The following is a 17,286-nucleotide window of genomic DNA, read 5'->3' on the forward strand; positions in this document are numbered from 1 at the left end:
AATCAGAGCCGCCGACGCATCCGAAAGAAACTAAAACGTTCCGTCATTGGTCAATTAGGCCGGGAAGACGAGAGATGGCCGCGCCCATAGAGGAAGCGATCCGCGGAGAAATATAGAAAATAAAGCTAAAATTCGCTGATTTCAGACCATTTTTTCATCTGGAAAGCGATTTGTCCGTAGAGATCAGGGGCCTCATTTATAAAACTTTGCGTAGGATTTGCGTCAGAAGTGGGATAGAAGTGGGATAGTGAACATAGGACGTGCGTACGCACAGAAATATTCTGATTTATAAAACCGTGCGCACTCACATCCTACGCATCTTTCCCTTTATAAATCACAATCAATTCTAAATGCTGCGCAGCTTTTGCGGCTTCATGACACGCCCATAGTTGCCCATAAATAGTCCGTGAAACGCCCACAAATGAATATTCCTTGATGGCGAAACCATGGCAAACACAGAGAGGAAATCAAAAAAACGTAACTTCACTCAATGTGAAGTAGAAGTTATCGTTGGCGAGGTGGAAAACAGGAGACAAATGTTGTTTGGAGGGCACAGTGTGGGCATTACTAATGCCAAAAAGTCACGTGAGTGGCAAATGGTGGCCTGTAGCCTCACAACAATAAAAAAGAAATGGTCGGACATCAAAGTCGAAGCAAAAAAACGTCTGGCGCTGCATCACCAGAGTGTGTCTGCCACGGGTGGGGGAAAGGGGACACCCGAGCTAACCCCTCTTGATGAGACTGGCAGCAATTATTGGGGAATCCCTATTAAGTGGAGTGGTGACTGAGGCGGAGGGGGACACTGACGCGCCAGTACTGGGTGACACACCCCCAAAAGCTCCAACAGGACTGCTGGAGGAAGTGGGAACCGGCTCATAAGCCACTCGTCCTCGTTTGCCAGCAAGTCTTCTTGCTGTCTAAAGATGCGTTCTGTCCGAATTCTTCCATTTGCCACATTTTCTAAGAGAGCAAGATCAGCCATTGTGCGTCATTAGGCATTGTGATGGGGCATTTTATTTCCATCCAATTAATTACATCTGACAGGCTACAGATGTCGGTAATAATCTACGTGGAAATGGGAAATTGTTCAGCGCAAATGTAATTTCTTGTTGCTTTCTGAATGGTTGAGACATACGCCATACATTGTTTTATCAAAAATAAAACAAACTAAAGGCATATGCATGAATCCCATAATTCTGTAGCTTATGAAGAAATGTTTTACTATGAAAACAACTTTCCCCAGTGGACAATTAATACGTCTGTCTGTCTGTCTGTCTGTCTGTCTGTCTGTCTGTCTGTCTGTCTGTCTGATTCGCACACATCTGGCGGCGCGTGCACACACAGCGGCTCCTCTCTCCCCTACCTTCAGTGTTTTTTGGCTTTTCTTTTGGCTTTATCTTTTTGGGTTTCAAGGATTTATTGTTTTTAAAAGAATGTATTTTTTAAGTTGTTTATTTATTATTTTATATGCTGCTTGCATTGTGGGGTGAGAGGAAAGCAATTTCATCTGTGCTGTATGTACGGATGCAGCATATTTGACAATAAAGCTGACTTTGACTTTGACTTTGACTATATCTGCTCCGCCAGACGGACACATTAACGAGAATATCAGTTTTGTACATTATTTCGTTCTGTTAACTATATTATTTATGAGGATGAATTGCACAACATGCCAATATTGCAGGACATATTTCACTTTTCTTTTTGCAAATAAGTGTTCATTTGAATTTTTGTTGTAATTTTTGTTTGATTTTTTTTTGTTTCACTGCTGATCGATCAAACGGGTGTTCATGTAGCTGTTAATTGTAAGACTTGCTTTGGGAAGTCTTCATGTTATTTATGAGAGGCAGTATTGTCATTTTCACTTTCACGTGTTTCTTCCATCTGCCGACGGTGTCGCCTTTTCTCATTTCACCCGTTTTTGTGCGTACGCCTGGGTCAGAGCTTGCGTGAAGGACCGCACATTTTCCCGTCAAGTTTGCTTTTTATAAATCTCAACTATTGCATCGTTTATAAATGAGGCCCCAGGTCTTTATTTCCCGGAATTTACGTTCAGTTTGCTCAAAAACCCGGATTTCCAGGAATTCCCGGAAGACTTTCATCACTGATTATAAAGTAGAAAAAAACACAGATAAGTTGCACTGGACTATAAGTCGCATTTTGACGGGAAATTTATTTGACAAAATCTGAAAACTGAACTTGCACAACCTCATATGACACAATCATAGCAGACTGTTTATCTCATAATTTCACAGTAATTCTTTCTCATACATTTATTTATTCCTTTCATGAAGCATCATTGTCCAACTAATACTCTGTTTTCATCCTGTATTTGTAGAATGTAGTCATTTTTATTGCATTTCTGAATCAATTAAATCATTGGAAAATAGAATATTATGTTGTTAGCCTTCAAGATCTTACTGTAAAAAAAAGTTTGCTGATTCTCTGAGTCACTTAAAATACTCTTAACACTAAACATACCTCATACATCAAATTGTCCCAGGAACATCATCTCTGTTCCTCACAAATGAACATAACAGGAGGGTTAACAATGTATTTATTTCAATTTATTTCTAATATAAGCCGCTGCGGAGTATAAGTCGCACCCTTTGCCAAACTATGAAAAAAAGGGCGACTTATAGTCCGGAAAATACGGGTACAACAACTTCCTTGTACATGACATACAGTAGAACATCTCTAACTGTGTTTATCAGGGACAAAGCTCTAGGCTGGTAACATCAACAAGAAAAATGTTTCTTTAGCAAAAATAAATAGATAAAACATGTACTTACTCTGTTTCAATGTGTTTGGGATCAGGGGTGCTGTAGTCTTGTGGCTCAAAAACCTCAGAATAAAAGTATACTTTTTTAAGATTACATTTTAACAGTTCTTTTACTGTTTCCATACCCTTACAATGGTGTAAAAGTAGTCACTGTATATGAAATTAATTGTGTCCCTACCAGTTGATTAAAAAATAAATAAAATACAGCAATGGATTTTGTAAAAATGTTCCCAAGTACAGATTTAATGATAAAAAAACATACCACAGTGTCGGCATGTGGGTTGGGGGGCTTGTCGGCCCTGTCCTGTGGGGGGGGCGTTCTGGGGGGGAGGGGGGGCCCACTATTGGTACGGGGCAGGGGGGCTGACGGGTCGGGGTCTCCGCTGAGGCAATCGGTGGTTGCCCCGAACGGTTGGCTGCCTCGGTCCCGTCAGGGCCTGACCAGAGCTCTTCTAGGTCCGGCATTTGGGGGTGGGGGCCTGGGCTTGCTCCGGGGGGGGGCAACGCTTTCTGGCTCCTCTCTCTCTGTGTGGGGTGGGTGGTGCCGGGTCTGGGGTGTTGGCCCCTCCGGGGGTGGGGCCTCTGGGCTGGGGGGGCGGGGGGGGTGGGGGGGGGGGGCTGGGGGACAGCTGTTTGACCACCGGGGGACAGTCCACCAGCTGTGGTGATCAGTTTTAGGGTCCAGCAGACCATGGAGGTGGGTGTTCTTCAGCCAGCAGCAGTCTCTATCTATGAATATTATGAGCGTAAGAACAGGCTGCCTCTGTTCTCAGCAGGGCAAAGAAAAGTGAAGATAAAAATCAATTTTATGAATATCCTTTCTCTATTTACAGAAACACCTTGTGTGAAGTTTTACCATCCAGAGAGGGAGGGAGGACAGCTGCTGCAGCTCTACAGAGATGACAAGTGCACATGTGCAGAAGGTAACTTGGTTACATTTGTGTTGCAGGACTTCCACTTATGACTCCAGGCAAGAATCAAATCAAACTTCATTTTTAAAAAAGCGCTTCTCATGGCTTGCGCAACTTAAAGCGCTTTAACATTTAAAACAAAAAACATACACAATATTACAAAAATAAAACAACCCACCCTTCATCCTTACCACTCTCCTCCATTAACACACACGACCCATGACCCCACACACAATGAATACTTATAGAAGTATTTTTTCAATCTTTAAAAAAGATACTTAAGGCTTGGCTCAGCTGTGAGGAAACAGTATATGGGAATCTCAACTCATCTTTATTTATATAGCACTTTCAATCAACAGCAGCCGACACAAAGTGTTGAACACGAGAAATGAAGAAAACAAACACTAAAACATCTTAAAACAAAGATTAAATATAGAGAGATAAAAACAATAAAACCAGTACAGCAAGACAGCAATAACAGAAGTCTCACATTGAATTAAAAACCAGAGCATAAAAATGGGTTTTCAGGTGGGTTTTAAAAATGGGCAGTGATGGAGCTTCTCTTATGGACAGTGGCAGAGAGTTCCAAAGCTGGAGCAGCAACAGCAAAAGCTCTGTCCCCTCTGAGCTTCCGTCTGGACCTCCAGAAGCAGCTGATCAGCTGATCTGAGGCACCGGGCTGGCGAGTAAGGAGAGAGAAGTTCAGAGCGGTACAGCAGGGAAAGATCATGTAAACATTTAAAAACAAATAAAAGAATCTTAAAATGAACTCTAAAATGCACAGGCAGCCAGTGGAGCGATGCTAAAATTCGCTTATGTCCTCCAACTAGACGACGGGCAGCTGCATTTTGAACGCGTTGGAGACGTGACGACTGGCTGAGTCCAAAATAAAGAGAATTACAGGAATCCAGCCAGAATGTGATGAACGCGTGGATTACAGTTTCAAAATGTGCAGCTGTTAAAAAGGTTTTACCTTAGCAAGTTGGCGAAGATGAAAAAAGCTTGACTCCACCACTGAGCCTATCTGCTGTGTGACTTATCTGTGTGACTTCAGCTGCTCAGGTGTGTTGGGAAGTATTGAATAGTAGTAGTAGAGTAGTCTTGAGTAGTCTGCGGCTCATGAGTAGCTTTTGCTGGTGAGTAAAGGTTGTAAACTGGGGTATTTCTGTATTTAAGCAAACTTACATGAGACTTTTCCTTCAGCTCTTGCTTTGTCCAATATGCGTTTTGCAGTTTGGACGGTCTTTTCTGGAAGTCCAATGCGCTGTGGATAGTGGTGGCTGGTCGTGGTGTGTGTGGAGTTGTTCCTGCAAAATGATTGAATTCTCTTGATCTGTAGCATTGTCCGTTGTAACTTATGATGGTTTCTGGATTTCCGTGTCTTGCCATTGCTGCTTTGAGTTTGGCAATCACAGCTGCTAAGGTACAACTGTAAAGTCTTTCTAACTCAAAATACCTGCTTAGGTAGTCCACTATGACAATGTAGTCTCTTGACTTCCAACTAAACAGGTCCGTCCCTATTCCTTGTCATGGTCTTTTAGCATGTGACAATAAAGGTTCTCTGGGGTTTGAGCTGCGGCTCTCTTGGCATATGCAACGTGCCATAACTGCTTCTTCAATTTGTCTACCCATTTGGGGCCAAAACAAAATGTCTCTGGCTCTGCTTTTGCTTTTTTCTTTGATTCTCTTGTGACTTGAATGGATACGCTCAAACATGGCTTCTCTCAGTTCCTGTGGAATTATGTTCTCACCTTTGAATAAAATTCCATCTAACTCAGAGATCTCATCTCTGTAGTTCCAGTATTCCCGAATTTTGTGTGGGCATGATGATCTTGTTTCTGGCCAGCCATTAGAATAATCTTTTTTTAGAGTGGTGAGCTGTGGATCCTTGGAAGTGACTTCTTTGATTTCCATTAGTCTTTTGTCACTGACTGCAACGCTGCTCATGACTGCATGCACCTGGGCTTCCATTCCCTCGTTTAATGCTTGGTCCATATATGGAATAACTTTGCGAGACAACATATCAGCAATTGGTTCGTCTTTTCCAGTTAGATGGGTTATGCTGATGTTATATCTCTGGAGCTGTAAAATCATTCTCTGTAGCCGTGGTGGAGCAGAAGCAAGGGGTTTCTTTATGATGGACTCCAAGGGCTTGTGGTCTGATTCTACATTGACTTTTCTTCCATAAATGTACTCATGAAAGTGCTTGCAGCCAAAAAGCACTGAATATAGTTCTTTTTCAATCTGCGCATAGTTTTGTTCTGTCTTGTTTAAGGGATTTTGACGCGTAGGCAACTGGTTTGCTATCTGGAAGCATAACTGCACCTAGTCCACTTTTGGAAGCATCAACTTGGAGACGTAACTCCATCTGGGGGTCGAAAAGGCTAGAATTGGACCTGGCTCCTGTGTTATCAGGTCTTCCATTTGCGGAAATGCTCTGTCTTGAGCTGCATCCCATTTTAAATCATTGTCCTCTTTCAGCAGTTGTCACAGTGGTGCATTGACTTCCGATAGATGTGGTGCAAACCGGGCTGGGCATGTGAATATACCGAGAACTATTTCCAACTCTGTCTTGTTCTGTGGTGTTTGCATTTCTTGGACTGCTTTTATTTTCTTTGTGTGATAACGTGTGTCCAAAGTAGCTTGCTTCTTGCACAGAGATGCGGCATGTATCTGGATAAAGCTTCACACCGCTTTCCCTTCTGCGCTGCCACATTGCTCTGCGGTTGCGATCATGTTCCTGCTTGGTTTTGCCAATAACCAGGACGTCGTCCACTATGGCAGCGACACCATCAAGACCCTCGTAGGTCTCATCCACACACCTCTGGAACTCATCCTGCCCCGAGAAGATACCAAATGGTTGCCTGAGGAAACGGTATCTAACAAACACTGGTAAATGTGGTTAACAGAGATGATTCATGAGTCAGTTTAATGTTCCTGTAGCCCGATCTGGCATCTAAGACACTGAAATATTTTGCTCCTGCAAGCATTGCTGTGACATCCTCAAGTGTTGGAAGTGGGTAGTAAGGTCTCTGAAATGCCTTGTTTAGTGGTCGGGGGTCAAGACAAACCCTGAGCTTTCCTGATTTTTTTTTTTTTCCCCCACAACAACCAGTCCATTCACCCATACTGTTGGCTCAGTGACTTTACAAATGATGCCATTCTTCTACATGCTTTCAAGCTCTTCTTTAAGCTTACTTCGCAGTGCAAAATGTATTCTGCGGGGATGGCACACTTCTTTCTCTTTTGGCTTTTCCCATCAGGGGTCACCACAACAAATCATCATTTTCCACCATTTTCCATCATTTTTCACTCTATCATGAACATCTTCTACCCTAACATTAGCCAACTTCATGTCCTCTGTTAAGACATCCATATATCTCCTCTTTGGCCATCCTCTTGTCCTCCTGCCAGGCAGCTCCATCTCCAACATCCTTCTACCAATATATCCACTTTCCCTCCTCTGAACATGTCCAAACCATCTCAGTCTGGCTTCTCTGACTTTGTCGCTAACACAGGCAACATGAGCCGTCCCTCTGATGTACTCGTTCCTTATCCTGTCTAACCTGGTCACTCCTAAGGAGAACCTCAACATCTTCATCTCCGCTACCTCCATCTCAGCCTCTTGTCTCTGTCTCAATGCTACCGTCTCTAACCCATAGAGCAGAACTGGTCTCACCACTGTCTTGTACACCTTTCCTTTGAGTCTTGCTGACACTCTTCTGTCACACAATACTCCTGACACTTTCCTCCACCCGCTCCACCCTGCCTGCACTCGCCTCTTCACCTCTTTTCCACACTCCCCATCACACTGAACTGTTGACCCCAAGCACTTAAACTCCTGCACCTTCTTCACCTCAGCCCCCTGTAACCTAACGCTTCTACCTTGATCCCTCTTGTTCAGACACATGCATTCTGTCTTATTACGACTGATCTTCATGCCTCTTCTTTCCAGAGCAAACCTCCACCTCTCTTGCTGTTCCTCCACCTGCTCTCTACTCTCACTGCAAATTACAATGTCATCCGCAAACATCATTGTCCAGGGAGATTCCTGTCTTACCTCGTCTGTCAGCCTGTCCATCAGCATAGCAAACAAAAAGGGACTCAAAGCTGATCCTTGGTGTAGTCCCTCCTCCACTTTGAACTCCTCTGTCTGACCTACAGCACATCTCACCACCGTCATACTTCTCTCATACATGTCTTGAACTACTCTGACATACTTCTCTGCCACTCCAGACGACCTCATACAGTACCACAGCTCCTCCCTCGGCACCCTGTCATACACCTTCTCTAAATCTACGAACACACAATGCAGCTCCTTCTGACCATCTCTGTACTTTTCCATCAACATTCTCAAAGCAAAAATGGCATCAGTGGTGCTCTTACGGGGCATGAAACCATACTGCTACTCACAAATCTCCACCTTCTTCCTAAGCCTAGCTTCCACTACTCTTTCCCACAGCTTCATTGTGTGGCTCATCAACTTTATTCCTCTATAGTTGCTGCAGTTCTGTGTGTCACCCTTGTTCTTAAAGATCGGGACCAGAACGCTTCTCCATTCCTCAGGCATCTTCTCACTCTCTAGAATCCTATTGAACAAACTCGTTAGAAATTCCACTGCTGTCTCTCCTAAGCACTTCCATACCTCCACAGGTACGTCATCAGGACCAATGGCCTTTCCGCTCTTCATCCTTTTCAGAGCCTTCCTAACCTCATCCTTTCCAATCTCTGCTACTTCCTGCTCCACAACAACTACATCTTCCTCCCTTCTTTCCCTGTCATTTTCCTCGTTCATCAGCTCCTCAAAATACTCCTTCCATATTTTCTGTACACTCTCCTGGGTTGCTAGCACCTTTCCATCTCTGTCCTTAATCACCCTTATCTGTTGCACGTCCTTCCCATCTGTGTCTCTCTGTCTGGCTAGCCTGTACAAGTCCTTCTCGCCTTCCTTTGTGTCTAACCTGTCATATAGCTCATCCTAAGCTTTCTGTTTGGCCTTTGCCACCTTTCTCTTCACTCTACGCTGCGCTTCCTTGTAGTCCTGTCTACCTTCCTCAGTCCTTTCTACATCCCACTTCCTTTTAGCCAACCTCTTCCTCTGGACGCACACGTGTCAAACTCAAGGCCCGGGGGCCAAATATGGCCCTCCATGTCATTTTATGTGGCCCTCCATGTCATTTTATGTGGCCCAGGGGGCATAAAAGTTTTTAATTTTCAAAAATAAAAATTGGTGTGTATTTATTCATATCTAGAGGTTATAAGACTTGAAATAAGGGATTGGGCAGCTATACATTAGGACGTAAACACTGTCCATATAACCTAACCTGACAGAATCAAATGTGAAAGGATTTACATTTCTAGACACAAGCAAACATATGTTTTCTATGCAACTGTAATTGTCACTTTAAAAAGTTATAATGAATAAATAATGAGTTATTTAACATTAAGGAGTAGTTACGTTCATTTTTCATTACATTTAGTTACATGTATACGTTTTGTTTGGCCCTTTGAGGACAACGACTATGCTGATGTGGCCCTCAGTAAAAATTAGTTTGACACTCCTGTCTGGACGCATCCATGTACTTCCTCATTCCACCACCAAGTGTCTTTACCATCTTTCCTCTTTCCAGATGGCACACCTAGCACCTTCCTACCTGTTTCCCTGATAATCTCTGCTGTAGTTTTCCAGTCATCTGGAAGCTCATCCTGACCACCCAGGACCTCTCTCAACTTCTGCCTAAATTCCTCACAAGTTTCTTCATTCTGTAGCTTCCACCACTTGGTCTTCTTTTCTGTTTTCCATCTCTTCTTCTTCCTGACCTCCAGAGTCATCTTACACACCAACATGTGGTGGTGTCTGGCTACACTCTCTCCTACCACCACTTTGCAGTCATTAACCTCTTTCAAATGACCTCATCTACATAGGATGTAGTCCACCTGAGTACTCCTACCTCCACTTCTGTATGTCACTCTATGTTCCTCTCTCTTCTGGAAGTAAGTGTTGACTACAGCCATTTCCATCCTCTTCGCAAAGTCCACCACCATCTGTCCATCCAGATTCCTTTCCTTCACACCAAACCTGCCCATCACCTCCTCATCACCTCTGTTGCCCTCACCAACATGCCTATTAAAGTCTGCTCCAATAACAACTCTCTCTCCCCTGGGGATACTCTCTATGACCTCATCCAACTCACTCCAGAATATCTCCTTCACTTCTTACTCACAGCCAACCTGTGGCGCATACCCACTGACTACATTCACCATTACCCCTTCAATTTCTAACTTTAGGCTCATCATCCTGTCTGAGACTCTTTTCACTTCTAGAACACTGTTTACAAACTCCCCCTTCAGAATCACTCCTACCCCGTTTCTCTTCCTATCAAAACCATGATAGAACAGTTTGTATCCTCCTCCAATACTACGTGCCTTGCTGCCCTTCCACCTTGTCTCCTGCACACACAGTACATCTACCTTCCTTCTCTCCATCATGTCTGCCAGCTCTCTGCCTTTCCCTGTCATTGTGCCAACGTTAAGAGTCCCTATTCTCAAACCTATGTTCCTGCCTTTTCCCTTCTCTCTCTGGCCACGGACCCTTCTGCCTCCCCTTTTTCTTCGACCAACAGTAGTCAAATTTCCACAGACACCCTATAGGTTAACAGCATCAGTGGTGGTCGTTGTTAACCCGGGCCTTGACCGATTCGGTATGTCTAAAGTGTTGTGGATGATTCGCATGGTTATTTTGGCAATTCTTACGCCGCAAATTGCATTCCCCTGGAAACACTCCAATGCCCTGATCTTTTCCTTTGTTACTGCCATCACGATTTTAATCAGGTTTAGTCTCTGCAGGCTTTCATTGCCAAGACTGGTGGGGAACTTGTGTCAATAACATGGAAATCCAACATCAGTGATTGATCTTTGTGTTTCTTAATTTGCATGTGCCATCCACATTTAGGGAGTGTCCACCATAATCTGTGAGTCTGTGGTTTGCTGGTCGCAACATGACATTTTGAAATAATGCTTAAAAGGGTTTTCTGGAATTGTGTTAGCTTGTGCCCCAGTATCTGCTTTGAATCTCACTTTGCAAGATAGCGAGCCAATCTCCAAATCTGCATAGGCTTGTTCATTACTTTGACATTAAATTTTCAGTTGTTATGCTGTCAATGTAAAGTCCTGTCTCTTCAGCTGTTCTAACTTTCTCCCACTGACTGTAACATTCTGTGATGAGGTTTAGGCTGGAAAGGAATTTTCGATCTGCAGGCCTTTGCATTAGAAAGCATTTTCATTCCATAAATGTCCAAATTATTTGTGATGCAGACATGTTGCTCACTAACGTCGTAGCTCGGTGGCCTGGGTCAACCCATGACTCATTTATTTTGAGGCACAGCAGTGTTGGACGCCGACTCGAGGCGGGTGCCATACATGATGGCTGGCTTCTAGGTAAGTTTGATTATAGAAATTCACATTTCAATGTCTTAACCATTTCACTATCCTTGCAGGGGACAGTGGATATCCCCTCAAACAGTGGCTGCTTACGCCTTTCCTCAACCCACATAGTGCAGAGGAACAGCACTACAACATGTGCCACAGCCGAGCTCGCGCTATAGTGGAGCGCACCATCGGCCTGTTTAAGGGCAGATGGCGCTGCCTCGACTGCACTGGAGGGACGTTATTGTACACGCCTGGAAAGGTGTGCCAAATCGTGCTGGCATGTGCTGTGCTACACAATGTGGCACAGCTTAAAAACGTGCCTCTACCCCCTGGCGCCGATTGCTGTGTTGGCCCAGACCCTGAACCCCATCCCCACGCATTTGAGCCAAATGCTGCTGCTGTGCGCCAGCGTTTGGAAGTGATGCGTCGCTTGTGAAGAACAACAAAAGGTGCGGAAAATATTATTTATTCAAACATTCCCTCATAGTGCAGTTTAGTTCAGTCAGGGCGGTCTTGATTTCGCCCAACTCCTTGGCCACCTCTCTGATTGACGTAATGACTTCCCTCTGCATTTCAAGGACTGCATCGGTGAGGACACGTCGACTGCTGGAGGGTTGAGAGCCGCGTGCCGTGGAGACGCTGGGTCCAGACGGCTGCTCAGCTGCAGCATCGTAACCACTGGCCCCGCTGGAACACCCAGCAACTAAAATAACATTTTTCTATATTAATAAACTGGAATTGTGAAGCCTGCATAAATGTGACTTGACTCCATTCATTTTAATTATTTCTCTTACCTGTGTCACCCGCTGCATCTGGCGCGTCGGTGTCCCCCTCCGCCTCAGCCACCACTCCACTTAATAGGGAATCCCCAATTATTGCCGCCAGTCTCTCATCAAGAGGGGTCAGCTCCGGTGTCCCCTGTCCCCCACCCGTGGCAGACACACTCTGGCGCTGCAGCGCCAGACGTTTTTTTGCCTCGACTTTGATGTCCGACCATTTCTTTTTTACTTCGGCCACGGTCCGAGGCTGTGAGGCTACGGCATTCACGGCGTCTGTTACAGTTTACCACTCACGTGCCTTTTTGGCATTAGTAATGCGCACACTGTGCCCGCCAAACAACATTTGTCTCCTCTTTTCCACCTCGCCAACGATGACTTCTACTTCACATTGAGTGAAGTTCCGTTTTTTTGATTTTCTCTCCGTGTTTGGCATGGTTTCGCAATCAATGAATATTCATTTGTGGGCGTTTCACGGACTATTTATGGGCAACTATGGGCGTGTCCTGAGGCCGCAAAAGCTGCGCAGCATTTAGAATTGATTGTGATTTATAAAGGGAAAGATGCGTAGGATGTGCGTGCGCACGGTTTTATAAATCCGAATATTTCTGTGCGTACGCACGTCCTATGTTTCATCCGTACGCCACTTCTGACGCAAATCCTACTCAAAGCTTTATAAATGAGGCCCCTGGATGTACCCAGAGCCTGTGCCTTGCTTATGGGACTGATATATAAAGTCTAAAGAACACCCTGCAGGTCTTTCAGAAAGTTTTCTTTGAGCTTGATGCCCTGAAAGGGTGAAGAACTACTTGGCAGTAAGTGTTCTATCTAAAACAGTGGTGTCAAACTTCATGCCTGGAGGGCCGACGTCCTGCTGGTTTTCCAGATCTTTCTGCTTCATGTTCACCTGGTCTGGGGTGTCCAGCAAGAATGAGAAAAAAAGAGGACATTTGGAGGAAATTAGAGCCTCAGTTTCTTTTTTTCCACCAACGTCCTCTTTTCTGCCTCTGATTGGCTGAACACACATGACCAGGTGATTAAAAGGAAAAACCTGGAAAACCAGCAGGGCATCAGCCCTTTACATTCTTTTGAATCTTTAATTTTTGAGAAGCAACGAGAAATGAGTATTAAAGGCGGAATATCTTTTCTTAAGTTTGTGAAATATTGGAAAAAAAGGTATATGTTTGAAAAATACTGTTTTTCATAATAAACAATTGAAGCAAAAAACTAGAATGGTGGAGTTGTCTCAACTGATTTAATTAAGTTTACAATGCTGAAAGAATTAGGGTAACAATTTGCATGGACTTTTTTGAGTAAAAGTAAAATAAAACAATTAAGTTGAAGTAGCTTAAATTCAATAATTTGCTGAATTCAATTCACCAGAAGCTTTTACTTAAAAATAAAAAATAATTTGTGTTTGTGGGACTGAATAAAAAAAAAGTCAAAGGAAATTTACGCAATACTGACTAGAGTTGGGATAACTTAAAAAGATCAATGCAAATTGTTACCTCAATTTTTTAAGTTGGTCCAGCTGCCTCGGTCCCGTCGAGGCCTGACCAGAGCTCTTCTAGGGCCAGCGTTTGGGGGTGGGGGCCTGGGCTTGCTCCGGGGGGGGCCGGCGCTTTCTGGCTCCTCTCCCTCTGTGTGGGGTGGGTGGTGCTGGGCCTGGGGTGTCGGCGCCTCCGGGGGTGGGGCCCCTGGGCTGGGTGGGCCTGGCCCCCTTGCTGGGGGGGGGGGGGGGGGACAGCTGTTTGACCACCGGGGGACAGTCTACCAGCTGTCCCCAACTTACCCCCTTCCTCATATAACCTCATAATAGGGTTAGGGGGTGGGGGGCTTAGCCTGCGATGAGCCTTGGGGGGGGGGTTTACTAGGCAGTGGCCCCCCCTCCTATGGTTGCTGTATGGAGTGGGCCCCCCCTCTTTCGGTTTTATTTGCACCTTAGACATGTAGGGCCCTTGGTAGGGGGGGTGCTTGGACATCACTGCCAGCAAGCAGCAGATGTCCTCCTAGCACCCTACCCGCCAATTTTAACCGCACCTTAGACATTTAGGGCCCCTTGGTGGGGGGGGTGAGGGGACATCACTGTGAGTAATCAGGAGATGTCCCCTTAGTGCCCTACCCGCCAATTTTAACTGCACCCCCCTTAGTACACACACCCCTCCCCCCTCAATATATACATCCCAACATAAACACACACACATGCACACACACACCCTCTTAAACACACATACACGCACACACATTTTGCAAGGAAGGTGGGACCTAGGACCATCTGTCCCCTGCCTCTTCCCTGGTGGGGGGTACGGGCCCCTTTGCAACGGCGGCCGTGTCCCCGGGGTGCCGGCTTCCTGGGCCCGGCGGTGCTCTCTCCGCGCGGTGGGGGGGTTCACATTACATCTGAGCCGGGGGTGTTGGTGTCCCTGGGGGGTGGGTTCTGGTCCTTGCTCCTGAGCGCTGGGCCCCGCCAAATTTCCAACTGTGGCCGAGCCTGGTCGGGCCATATTTACAACACCCCTTGTGGGCCCTCTTTTTTCCCCGGGGTTCCCCCCTCCTGGGCGGGGGCGGCGGGCCCCTGCCTTGCTCCTCCCTGGACCAACCGTGGGCCGGGCGGATGGCTGCCTGGAGTGCGGAGCGGGTCTCCCTTGGGGGGTCCTGGCTCGTACCTGGGGTTGGGGCGGGGGGATGCCCAGAACTCCTGGGTGGTGGTGGGGTGCTCGTCTGGGGCTGTGGGCGTCCCTCTCCGGTGGGGCCCTGCGTTGGGCTCTCCCAGCGCGGCGGGGGGGCTGTTCTCCTGGTTGGGCTGGGGCGGCCCTCTCTTTCCCTCCGTGCCTCCCTGCTCTCTGGCTCTGGGGGCCTTGCGGCGGTCCTGCTGGCCCTGGCCTGGGTGGCGGGCTTGGTCGCCCGGGCGGCGGTTGTTCCCTGCCGGTTTCCGTGTGGCGTGGGGGGGATTCCGGCTGCCGCTGCTGCTGCGGTGGGGGTCTTGGGGTGGGGATGGCTGGGCGCTCTCCCTCCTTCTTTACACATTCCACCATCCATTTTAGAAGAACATGAGCACTCACCTGAGCACGGGTGTTGGCTCACCTTTGCACTGGCGGTTTGCGTGACTGAATGACTGAAATGTTTCACACTAGTTGGTTTTAAGGCATAAGTATGCGTGTGAGCACTATCTGTTTTGTGTACATGTCGACAGATGGACATTTTTGCAGCTAGCAGGTGTGTTTGACACTTGGGTGTGTGTGTGGACAGGCTCCGCCCTTTTTGTACTGCATTTGAGCCTTACCATGGTGATTAACAACCAGTAAACTTGTTGCTTTATGCTGCTTCATGGTCTTATCCCCCTTCCCCTCCTACTATCACCCTCCTTCCCCCCCTCTCTCTAACGTCCCTCTCTCTTCTTCCCCTCTTTCCTTTTCCGTCCGGTCCAACACCAAAGATCTTCAAACATGTTTGAAATTAATAAAGTTTGGCCTCAATTACAAAAGGGGTTTATTCAGACATACCTTTGGTTTGTCTGAAGATTAATAACCCCTCTTGTTAAAGTAAAATATGTCCAACACAAGAGGCCCTCAGCTCTCATCTGTTTGCCCAGCTGTTGGACAGGACAAGGTTAAAAAAAAAAAAAAAAAAAAAAAGTTGGTCCAGTGTATTTTTCTTTAGAGTGTGGTCATGGGATCATCCAGAGACATCCCCAGAGATGAAAAAAAGCAAACGTAAGTTTGGTTTATGCAAATCAATGTCCACTTGTATCCCCATACAATTCACATGACTTGGACTCATCTGTGGTTATCACTTTATTACTGAGGTTTATCGCTCATCCACTTCCTCTTTGCTTTCAGATATCAGTACGTCCTCGGAGAGAGAACTTGGATTGAGTATTGGCCAACAGCAGAGGAGTGTCAAGGGGATGAACACAGAGCCACATGCCTGGGCTTAGATGAGATGCTAGAACAGTACAGAGTGTTTGCATGTCAGCAATAATGAAAGAAAAAACTTCTCCTTTTTGTTTTTTCTGTTAAGAAATATATGCAGAATAAAATGTACCAACCTGGGCTATGTTATTTGGGGATTTTGCTTTTGTTTTACCTAGTAAGTTATCAAACATAAAAAAACATGTTAAGGACCAAAGAAAGGAGAGAAATGAATTATGAATGTCCATTGTTTAAGATATTTATAAAAAACTCAAGAAACTTGTCATGGTTCAAGAAACCTATTACTTAACTGTTGATGCTGGAGCAAAGAAAAGTGGATTTTCTTTCAAAGAAAAAGACGTGTCAGCATATGATATAGTAACATTTTAATTTTGTGGATGTGTATATTTGAAGAGCCAAATACACTGAAGTACATACATTTTTATTACATAGAAAAGTGTGATGTCTTATGATCTTACAAAAAAGCTGGTGTTTTTGCTCACATGCTTTGTAATCCAAAAGTAACTGGGCTAATCTTCTCCCCTTGATGGGTGGATCATTATAGAGAGCTTTCTGTTTACATGCTCTCATTAACTTGCAGCATTTCTTAACCCTTGTGCTATCCTAGGCACTTTAACATTGGGAGTTGGGTCATCTAGACCCACTAGACAGTGCGCTGAACCCATTTTCTTCAATTTGTGATTTGTGATCTTCACTGGTGTCCATGATTTACATGAAATCTTTCCACCTTTATCCACCTTTGTCATAGTAGGAATAACATGTCAATGCAAGGGTGGGGTCATCTAAGATAGCACAAGGGTTAACCCTACTTAACATTACTGTTGCATAGTTAGCCTAGCTAGCTATGACACCTACTGCTGAGTTGTGTAATGTTATGGTTGGAGAAATAATACATGACATCACGTTTCATGTGGTGAATCAATATTGTTCTAATCATTTTATTGTCATAAAAATGAGTATATCGGCAGGCTCAAACTTAGACATGAGAGTTCAAGAAGTGCAATCAATTAAGATGGAAAAACATTTAATTGAATTGGAAAAATATGACATTTATTTAGATAAATATGTGAATCTGAGTTGTAAAAAAATATTGAGTTGGATAGACTTAAGAAATTAGGTTGAATAAATTTTACTCAATCACTTGTTACCAATTGAATGAATTCATTTAAGTTGGATAAGTTATATATATATGCGTCACAATGAAAATAGAAAGAAACTTGTGCGTTTACTTTGTCCGTTCTTTTTCTCCAAGCAGAAACTCTTTCTTTCGCTGATGATGCAGCCGTATTACTTTTTTGCTGGCCGTATAATCTTTATACGTCATCATTAAAATCTCAGAGTCCGTTTCACTGAAGTATAGCGCTCTCTTTTGTTCTCCACGCATTTCCATGGTGATTCCGGAAATTGGCGATCCATTGAGAATGTCTCTATACACTTGCACTGCACGCGCATAAACC

General features: G+C 45.0%; 1 protein-coding gene and 2 long non-coding RNA genes across 3 annotated transcripts in view; all 3 read left to right on the plus strand.

Moving 5' to 3' along the window:
* LOC110015899 (complement C3) overlaps positions 1-3,761 on the plus strand; it is a 93,384-nt gene extending 89,623 nt beyond the window's left edge. Inside the window, exon 39 of the mRNA XM_023959442.2 lies at positions 3,616-3,761. Coding sequence (XP_023815210.1) covers positions 3,616-3,746 — 131 coding nt within the window. The 3' untranslated portion in view covers positions 3,747-3,761. The remainder of the gene's footprint in view (positions 1-3,615) is intronic.
* A 7,633-nt stretch (positions 3,762-11,394) lies between these two features.
* On the plus strand, positions 11,395-11,877 carry LOC144988165 (uncharacterized). The gene is made up of 2 exons (XR_013652003.1): positions 11,395-11,570; positions 11,700-11,877. It is a non-coding gene; the product is annotated as an uncharacterized LOC144988165 (long non-coding RNA).
* Positions 11,878-15,541: 3,664 nt separating this feature from the next.
* LOC111948068 (uncharacterized) lies at positions 15,542-15,893 on the plus strand. The gene is made up of 2 exons (XR_002874051.2): positions 15,542-15,610; positions 15,737-15,893. It is a non-coding gene; the product is annotated as an uncharacterized LOC111948068 (long non-coding RNA).
* Positions 15,894-17,286: the final 1,393 nt, after the last annotated feature.

The sequence above is a fragment of the Oryzias latipes genome, chromosome 1 (assembly GCF_053564925.1).
Source record: "Oryzias latipes strain Hd-rR chromosome 1, Olatipes_Hd-rR_3.1".
In the NCBI taxonomy this organism is placed as follows: domain Eukaryota; kingdom Metazoa; phylum Chordata; class Actinopteri; order Beloniformes; family Adrianichthyidae; genus Oryzias; species Oryzias latipes.